Genomic DNA, 10,194 nt, shown 5'->3' on the forward strand with positions numbered 1-10,194 from the left:
GGAACTAGCTCTGTAGACCAGGCTGGTCTCGAACTCACAGAGATCCGCCTGCCTCTGCCTCCCGAGTGCTGGGATTAAAGGCATGCGCCACCATCGCCCGGTGATCCTACTGCTTTTAAGTTTAGCTCAATCTAGTGATTTAGTTCAGCAATAGATTACATATGACTGAAATCAAGGAAAAGGAAAATTATATTTAACATACTTATTTTACAAAGATTATAGATTTATTCATGACTTCGGTATAAATACTAAAAATTGGTGCCTGAATGATATAGATCACGTAAAACACTCATTGATAATATGCTAGTCAGAGTAAGCAAACTCTATTTTCATACACACATGCACGCATAGCACCCCAGAGGTCACAATGTTAACTCCTGAACAGCCGATTATTGGAAAGGCTTTAAATCATTTCTAACTTTCTCCTCACAGGTAACCAATTTAGGTATAGCTTTACAAACCTCTTCCTTTTCATCTCTATGTGTATAAACATACTTGTCTATGCACATTTGCAACCATACACATATTCCGACACTGGACTCTTTCATGCAATACATATACTCTGCTATAATTATCAAATTAGGAAAATTATTTTGACATTTTAAACATTGCGTTCTTTGACTTATTTCCCCTCTCTTATACATATCTACTTCACTGTTATCACTTATGTAGGCATGTGTGCACTTGTAGCAGGCACTGTCACACGGAGGTCAGAGAACTAGTAGGAGTTGGTTCTCCTCTTCTAAGTGCAGGTCCAAGGGGCCAAACTCAGGTCATCAGCCTTGGCAGCAAGCCATCCTGCTGGTTCCGGCATTCTTTGACTTTGAAAGTTCTAGTTAATACATCTTCCTGCTAGACATCTCTGAAACACTGGCTAAGGCTAAGTAACCATATACGAACACGTAGTTCATGTTAAGCAGGGAAATGACTAGAGAAGGGGAGGCTCTTGTGAAGGTCACTGGACCTCAGGGCAATGCAGAGCATTCAGCCCAGCTCCCGACTTAGAAACCATAATTTGCTATTAAGTGATCTCATAAAAAAAGTAACTGGTCTCCTCTGTGGTTAGACAGTCCTTCAGTCCTCTAAACTTGCAATCATTAAAATCTGGATATGGGTTTATAACTCCAAGAACTTCGCTCGTCACTGTCACTCATAGTTCTCTAGATATTACAACAGAGGAGGGGGTATAAAGGGGTAGGAGCGGGATATACCCAGCAAACATTTACATGTATAAAAACTAAAAAAAACTAAAATAAGCCGGGTGGTGGTGGTACACGCTTTTAATTCCAGCACTTGGGAGGCACAGGCAGAAGCATCTCTGTGAGTTTAAGGACAGCCTGGTCTACAGAGTGAGTTCCAGGATAGCTAAGGCTACACAGTGAAACCCTGTCCGGAGAAACCAAAAATAAATAAATAAAAGCCAAGCGCCTGGGAAGATAGTTCAGTGGGTAACAGCACTTGCTGTTTAAGCGTGAGGGCCTGAGTTTGAATCCCCAGCACCCACGTAAAAGCCAGGGTGCTAACCAATCCCTGCACTGAAGAGACAGGAGGCTGGATGAGGCTTGCTGGCTGCCAGGCTAGCTCCAGGTCGAGGGAGAGACCTAGTCGCAGGGGAAGAAGGTAGTGACAGAGCAGGACACTTGAGTACATAAAACACACATATATACAAACAAAGCAGTATGCCGACCAGACACAGTGGTCTAGGCTTGTAATCCTAGCACTTACAAGGCTGAAGGAGGAGCCGGTCTGACCACCACAGTATGACATCTTGTCTCAAAAAGAAATAGGATACATAATAATAACAATACCAGTCCACCTCATTGAACACATAGTCAAGTACCCGCAGGTGTGAGCAGAAGGCGTACGTAATACATGCGTTGTGAAACAGGGACTCTGGGTCATTCATTAGTTGTGTGACCTCAGGCAGCTCAGTTTCCTGACCTATCAAACAAGGACACTACTTCTTAAGTTTGTAGGGCTGCTGTCCAGATTAAAGGGAGGTGTAGACTGTGGGGCCCAGGAGGTGCTCAGCAAACGCTGGCTGTCCTGACCACCAAAGACTTAATGAAGCCGAAGCAGAATCCTTTATTTAAGACGTATGTGAACCCAGGCATGAAAACAGGCACAATGAGAGGATCCGAGAATTTTTGTTGCAGTTAATAACCAGCACTTGACCATACAGAAAACCCTGGCAACCTGAAAACTCAACCAGTCCTGAGTCAAAATTTAGATTCTGCAATCAACTACAAAAGATGTGCAACTCTGCTAGGGTAGTAATGCCACAGGTAAGCCGGCCAAGGACCGACACTTCCCATACTGGTCTAAGACAGGAGGCTCATAAGCACACACTTTTAAACAACTCACACAACCCTTGCATTATTTGAGAGTAAATGAGTACAGCACACTTTACCCTGAAATATCTGTACTTCCTAAGACTATGGCAATGAAAAGGCTATGAAACCAGCAGTTTCCAACAGGAAATGTAACAATCATCTGATACTTTAGTCTGTCTCCACAGTCCAGTTTTGTGAATTGGCCTAGTCTTGTTCCTGTCTGGTATTTCCCCTCTATTACCAATCCATACCAGTAACTCCGTCCGCATTGAGCTCTTATGGGCCACTGATTAACACGTGACACGCTATAAATGAATCGCTCAAAATACACAGAAAGCCAAATGTACGCTACAAACCCCGCAGTTGGTTTAAATTCTATTCAGCATGTGTCCTTTTCACAAACCAAAGTTAGCTGGTAACGCAGTTACTACGTTGCAGGAGCATTATTAAAGAATCACTAAATCTCAGAGGGCACACTGCTTAGAATAACTGAATCTCGTTAAAAAAAAAATAGCTGGGCTCTAGTTTATGTATCTTTAACACTACCTCAGAACTTGGGACAGGCCAGAAAGGACACACACAATTGCCTGGTGCCGCTGTACACTACTCAGGCTTGAGGGAAGGGGAAAGAACTTTCACTTCATCAATTCCTGTACCGTACGAATTTGGGAGAAGGGAGCAGCACGCATTTCGTACTATTAAAATAAAATAAGCCTTCTACTCCTCCCTACGAAAACCCAACGACAGGCCGGGCTGGACTTTTGCCGTGCTGAACACCTAAGTTCATCGGCTTGTACTTTGGTTTCTCCGCGCGAGACGGTGACACCTTCCGCATAGGCACTCGGACAGGCGTGGGAGAGGGGAAGGAGTCCCGCGTTACCGTGGCGGGGAGGGACATCCATGATCGTCTCTCCAGGGGCCTGGAAACTGGCAGGCGGGGCGCCCCGAGCCCGGACTCCCGCCCGCTTGCGGATCTCAAGCCACGGACCGCAGGGGCAGCAGGCAGGGGAGCCAGTCCGGCACCGCCGCCAGCCGCGGGTCGCTCCTTACCGGGCACTGGGCACGTCCACCGGCCCGAGGCCGCCGCCGGGCCCGGCCCGCGCGTCCCCGCCGTACTTGTCCTCCATGCCGGCTCAGGAGCCGCCGCTGCCCGCGCCGCGGGCGCTCCTCATGTCTCGCCGCCGCTCCGGAAGCGCGGGAGCAGGCGCGTCACTCCCCCATGTCAGCGGCGCGCCGTCCCCCGCAGTCCCCGCCGCTAGCCTGGGCTCGGCAGGCAGGCACACGCGCGCTGGGCGGGACTAGGCCACGGGCCGTTCCGGTAGCGCCGTTCTCCGGAGGCAGGACGGGCACGGACGCTGCCAGGCCACGTCATCCGGCCCAGCAGCCCTCACTCCCGGGGGAGTGCCCCATCCTGCGCCTGCGCGCCCGTGAACACGTAGCTCGGGCCGCAGGCTCCTCCCACTGCGCCCTCCAGTCTCGTCTCCTAGAGGAACCCCGGACGCACTTACCCGTCCCTGCGGCGCCACCTACGGTCCATCTCGGGTACAGCGGGTTCCCGCTGTGCGTGGAATGGGCCGTCCCCTAGAAAATGCAAATTGTTGTCACTAAACTGAGCTTGCTAGTTTTAGCTCTTTGTTTTAGGGTTCTTATCTCAAACAGCTTCACTCTGTAGCCCAGGTTGACCTAGAACTCAACATGTAGCCCAGGCTTACTAACCTCCAATACGCAGCAATACTCACGTTTCATACATTTGAGTACTGAATTTACAGGTGTAAGTCACGCTTAGGCACTGCTAACTCAAAGTATATATGAAGCCTATCAACTTTTTCTTTTTATGATGAGAAGGCTAAAAGTTTCTTTTAAAGTGTTTGTGACTCCCACAAAGAGATAACTATTTTTGGATCTCTGATGATACTATGACACAGAGTGGGGGGGGGGGACTGTGAGGATATGTCTGAATTCAGCACAATTAATAAAAACTCAGAGAGAGAAATTGGGGTTCAACCTGAAGATCCAAAAAGCAAAACAGTCACTCATACCTTGACCTCAGTCTGAAATGGCGATCCTGCCTTCAGGGATCTCAGACTGAGACTGTGTCTAAGACTGGTTTCTATGGCAACTAGTAAGGCTACTGGGATTAAAGGTGTGTGTTACCACTACCCGGTCTGGTAGTGGTATGGAGGTTCAAAAATGTGAGCCTCTTTCTATCTTGACCAAAGGTCAGAGAGTTGGAACTTACCTCTATTCCTTCAAGGTTATTGTGTTACTACCTCAAACAAAGGTCCCACTTAGATTTAGAGTTCTGCTCTCTCAAGGTTATCATCAACAGGTGTGCTAATATCCAGACCTTGTATTTCAGGAATAGAGAAGTAGATGTGTTTCCCACCTCAAACAGAAATCCAAGGATCCAACTAAGGTTCCAGTTCCGTTAATGAGATAACAATGGATTCCACCCAGGGAGTGGTTGCCTACAGAATGTTTCGGTCTAGGCTGTGACCGTTCTAACAACTGGCTGTTCAACTACGGACGCAACCTTCAACTGGCCTGTTCAAGTCCTTGTATCATGTTAATGCAGTCTTTTATCTTACTCCTACCTGTTGTGGTTGGGGTATTTTAAGCAATTGGAAATTAAGCGTGAGTGATTTCAGTATTCACTGGAACTCCCTCCTGGTACCATTCTATGGTTTCTGTTTGATTATTTTCGCGTCTTTGTACTCTTTATTTTTGACGAGGCTGGTTCCTGACAGTAAGGCTGACCAGTGGGGTTGTTTTACTCTCTGATCTTCAGATAAGCTTTATTTATTAAAATAAAAGTGAAATGCCAATACAAATGTCTAAATAATGGAGAAAGGTGAGAGGCTTGTGGGTTTTATTTAATTGCTGGGCAGGAGCCCCGGCAATATGGATAGATTACTCAAATGTAGTGTGAAGGCCAACATGGAAGGTAGGGTTGTGGGCCATTAATCAAAATTTGTCTTTTGTTACAGGTTAAAAATTTAGCAACTAGCAAAAAGAGTGAATACACAAGGCAGGTAAAAGACAACTTAACCCAGGGGACCTACAGACAGCTACTGAGCCTCTTCCTTGGGGAAACATAAATGGAAGCCAAGGTGAAATACAATTCCATGTTCTGTAGGCTGGCAAACCTCAGAAGTGTTGCATCATCAAGTATGGCTGTGAGAAAGAACTCCAGCTCCTTGTGGGAAAGCGCACGGTTGAAGTCCTTCTGCAGAGCCATTTGTCACTACTTACTATGTGGAAGATGCACAAGTGTTTGGTGGAGCCGTTGGCTCCAGCATGCACAGCCTAGGACAGGGGTTCTGGGACTGGGATTTTCAGGCTGGCAGTGTTGAACTCTAGCGTCCAAACACCGAGGAGGAGCCGCCCCCAGAGACCACCTCACACGCCACAGCCAATGCAAAAGCATGAGGATTTTATTCTGTCATGACAGGGTCCCTCAGCATTGGGGAAGCAGAGAGACCTCGAATAGTGGGCACAGGCTACTTTTAAAGGAGAAGGCCACAGAATCAAGGGGGATTGTGATTGGCTCATTCAGAAAGGCTATTACCAATAATTGACTGGAGAGCTGTTGCTAGATCAGATGAGGTAAGAGGTCATTTTGACTCCGTTTCCCAGGAGACCGAACCAAAGCATACGTATATGGGTAATTGTTCAGGAACTGAGTACGTGCGAGTGTAGCTGTTAGGTCCTTGGTTCCCAGGGGAGGAGGGGAAGCACTATGGCACAGAGGCTGAGAGGATTCAGAATTGTCAGAAATGGCTTCAGAATTGTCTTAAAGTCTTACAGCAGCATCAGCACCACTCGAGAACTCGCTAGAATCAGAGGAGAAGCTCAGAAAGGGGGCAGGAGGCAGCAGACAGCAGGCGCGGTCTAAGAAACCACTCAGGTGATTCTGGTGGACTCCAGAGTCTGTGAACCATCCACTGGAGACAGGCTTGCAAACAGGTGCATGGAGGCAAATTTATTCACTCTGTCATTGTTTGTAAGAGGGCAGAATGGGGCACCAACTTTAATTCTTGATTGAGTTCCTTTTCTATTGCCATGACAAAACATCATGATCACTTGATAGGCCACTTACAAAGGAAAGCACTTGATTGGGATTTGTTTACCTTTTCAGAGGGCGAGTCCATGACCATCCCGGCAGGGAGCCAGGCAGCCAGTGGGCAGCCATGGCACTAGAGCATCGCTGAGAGAGGAAGGGAGAGGGAGAGCAAATAGGGGGCTGGGATGGGCTTTTAAAGTCTCTAAGCCTTAACCCTCTCCAACAAAGGCCACACCTCCTAATCCTTTTCAAACAGTTCCACCAACTGTGAACCAAGCGTTCAAATACATGAACTTAAGGGGCAATTCTCACTTAAATCAACACAACACCTATGAACACGATACAAAATAAAATTATATAGTTCTCTCAAATAAATGATTTAGAATTACGTGTAACAAGTCAAATGAATCAGGAAAACACTGAGTAAAGAAAGGAATTTCAGAAGGACATATATAGTATGATACAAGTCAAGGTAAAGAATTCATGTTGTGGTATGGCAAGATGTCCCAGTGGGCAAAGTTGCTTATTGGCAACCCGAGTCTGATCTCCAGAGCATTTTCCTTTGTTTCTGCACACCCAACCAACACACACACACATATACACACACACGTGAATGAAATGTCATAAAAAATCATGCCAAGCAAGAATATGTTTTGATAAGAAATGGTCACTTTTTTTTTTGTTTTTGTTTTTCGAGACAGGGTTTCTCTGTGGCTTTGGAGCCTGTCCTGGCACTAGCTCTGTAGACCAGGCTGGTCTCGAACTCACAGAGATCCGCCTGCCTCTGCCTCCCAAGTGCTGGGATTAAAGGCGTGTGCCACCACAACCCAGCAAATGGTCACTTTTTTTTTTTTTTTTTTTGTTTTTCGAGACAGGGTTTCTCTGTGGCTTTGGAGCCTGTCCTGGCACTAGCTCTGTAGACCAGGCTGGTCTCGAACTCACAGAGATCCGCCTGCCTCTTCCTCCCAAGTGCTGGGATTAAAGGCGTGTGCCACCACAGCCCAGCTGAAGTGGTCACTTAGATAATAAAAGCAGGACTACATAAGAGAGAGTGACAACTGCCATGTCATGAATGTTGTATTGGGACTGTGGGAGAAGAATAAATATTGGATTTTTCGGTGGTTGTGGTGGCATATAACTTTAATCCCAGTACTCGGGAGGCAGAGGCAGGTGGATCTTTGTGTGTTCAAGGTTAGCCTGGTCTCTAGAGCAAGCTCCAGGCCAGCCAGAACTATCTAGTGATGTAGAAGGGCCTGCTTTTCATCGCCCAGCTCCCGCACGGCCAGCTTTACACCTGAAATAACAACACACAAATTGTATTCTTTTAAACACTGCTTGGCCTATTAGCTCTAGCCTCTTACTGGCTAACTCTCGCATCTTGATTAACCCATTTCTATTAATGAGTGTAGTACCACAAGGTGGTGGCTCACCAGGAAGGTTCTTAACCTGCGTCCATCTTGGAGAGGAGAGCTATAGCATCTGCCTCACTTCCCTTCTTCCCAGCATTCTGTTCTGTCTACTCCACCCACCTATGTTCTGACCTATCAGGCCAAGCAGTTTTCTTTGTTAATTAACCAATGAAAGCAACAGATAGATAGAAGACCCACCTATATTATAGTGAGACCCTATCTAAAGAAAATTTTATTGTTTGTATTATTTTTCATTCTGTTCTGTTTTGCAGGACAGAGTAGGAAAGTACTCTGCCACTGAACTATGTCTTCAGACCCAGAAATAATTTATTGTTTGTCTTGTAGTTCTCATCCCCGGTCAGCAAGCCCCATCTGGTGATGTCATATTTTTACCTTGGTTAACCAGATAGTAATGGTGTCAGCTAAGAGGATATATGACAATCTCAAACTAAACTCCCTATGACACAGGGACTCTACCAGCTCCTACTACAGAAAATCCAAAACCTCTTCGCCCACCAGATAGAGTATGATTTTTGTGGACTCTTTCAGTCTGGGATGACAGAGCTCATGCCATGGAAGAATGCGTAGAAAAGTAAATGATCTGCTCCCTAAAAAGAATTTTGGGACCATAGCTCTTGGGGGGGGGATAGTTGTGGGAGGAGAGTATGGACTAGAGGCAGCAACATCAATATTAAAAGAAGCCTGTGGCAGAACACTGGAAACCCTGCCCTACCTGGGCTTCATGTAACAAACAGAGCATGCGAGAAATTCAGGCTGTATAAACATGGGACAGGTGGTGCAATGTAAATGATTTATAGAGGGTCCTAAACCTCGTAGACCAGTGCTTTTTGAGTGGGATACTTTCTACAGCTCACAAGCCCATTCTTTTTCCATTTTGTCCTTCCTTCCTTCTTTATTTCTCTCCTTCCTTCCTTTTAACCATTTATTTGTTTATTTTATGTGTATGGATGTTTTGTCTGCATGCGTGTCTGCACCCCAGAAGAGGGCATCACATCCCATGGGACTACAGTTATAGATGGTTGTGAGTCACCCTGTGGGTGCTGGAAAATAAACCTGGGTCCTCTGGAAGAGCAGCCAGTGCTCTTAACCACTGAGCCATTTCTCCAGCCCCTGATTTTCCTTACTTAATAAACTTTCTCTATTTCTAAACAAAAGTCAGAATCTCAAACTCAGAGGTTTTGCTATATTTAGCGAGTAGCTCTCATTTATCTTAATACCTCTTTTACTTTGTAAATGATGTCACCTTTACATTCTCATTTTATTTCATTTTTATATTTATGAATTCATTTATTTTGGAATTTTTGAGACAAGGTTTCTCTGTGTAATCTTGGCTGTCTTGGAACTCACTCTAAAGTCCAGGCTGGCCTTGAATGCACAAAGGTACATCCAGCTCGGCCTACCAAGTGCTGGGATTAAAGGCGTGAGCTTTAATCCTGGTTTATGCTCTCATTTTGTACTGATTTTGAATTAGGTTGTTTCAGGACATGTAACAACATAATTATTAAAAGTATTTAGTAACCAGGTCAGAGGAGATAGCTCAGCCTGTAAAGTGCTGGCCTTGAAAGCATAAGGGCCTGAGTTTGATCCCCAAGATCAACATAAGAATGGTTTTTGGTGTGTGTATGTGTGTGTGCACATATGTGGTTATGTATGTGGTATGCATGTGTTTGTGTGTGCATGTGCATGTTTGTGCCTGTGTGCGTGTATGAGTGCATACACATGGAGGCCAGAAGTTAATGTTGGGGATCTTCTTCAATTGCTCTCTACTTTATTTTAGGACAGGGTCTGTGTAGACCCGCCTGGCCTCAAACCGAGAGCTCTGCCTGCCTCTGCCTCCTGAGTGCTGGGGTTAAAGTCTTTGCCATCATGCCCCACGGTGTCAGAGCCCCATACTGAATCTCTAGCTTATGGTTTGGGCTAGGATGACTGGCCAATGAGCTCTGGGGAGCCACCTGATATTGTCAGGCTGCACCCAGGTTTTATAAGGGCGCTGGGGAGCCAAAATCTTTATGTACTTTACCAACAAAGTAATATCCCAAGCCCCATTTCCCAGACTGGTCTCTCTTGCTTTTCTTATAATGTTTTAAAGACAATTATTTATTTGCGTGTGTCTGTGCATGTGTGTGTGGGTGTGTTGTGTTGGCAATCCATGCACATGTATGCCACCAAGAGGAAGTCAGAGATCAACTTGAGTGAATTAATTTTCCATTTACCTTTATGTGGATTCTGGGATCAAACTCGGGTCATCAGGTTTGGCAGAAAGAGCCTTGACCTGCTGCCATCTTGCTGGGTCTCTCTTATTGACATTAAGGATATATATACATTTTTTAATATTCTTTTTTTAAATATTTATTTATTTATTTATTAT

General features: G+C 45.7%; 1 protein-coding gene across 1 annotated transcript in view; it reads right to left on the minus strand.

The window, feature by feature from the left end:
• Slc30a5 (solute carrier family 30 member 5) overlaps window positions 1–3,707 on the minus strand; it is a 28,689-nt gene extending 24,982 nt beyond the window's left edge. Inside the window, exon 1 of the mRNA XM_005366566.2 lies at window positions 3,384–3,707. Coding sequence (XP_005366623.1) covers window positions 3,384–3,460 — 77 coding nt within the window. The 5' untranslated portion in view covers window positions 3,461–3,707. The remainder of the gene's footprint in view (window positions 1–3,383) is intronic.
• Between the last annotated feature and the right edge of the window lie 6,487 nt (window positions 3,708–10,194).

Source organism: Microtus ochrogaster, unplaced genomic scaffold (genome assembly GCF_000317375.1).
Source record: "Microtus ochrogaster isolate Prairie Vole_2 unplaced genomic scaffold, MicOch1.0 UNK11, whole genome shotgun sequence".
In the NCBI taxonomy this organism is placed as follows: Eukaryota; Metazoa; Chordata; class Mammalia; order Rodentia; family Cricetidae; genus Microtus; species Microtus ochrogaster.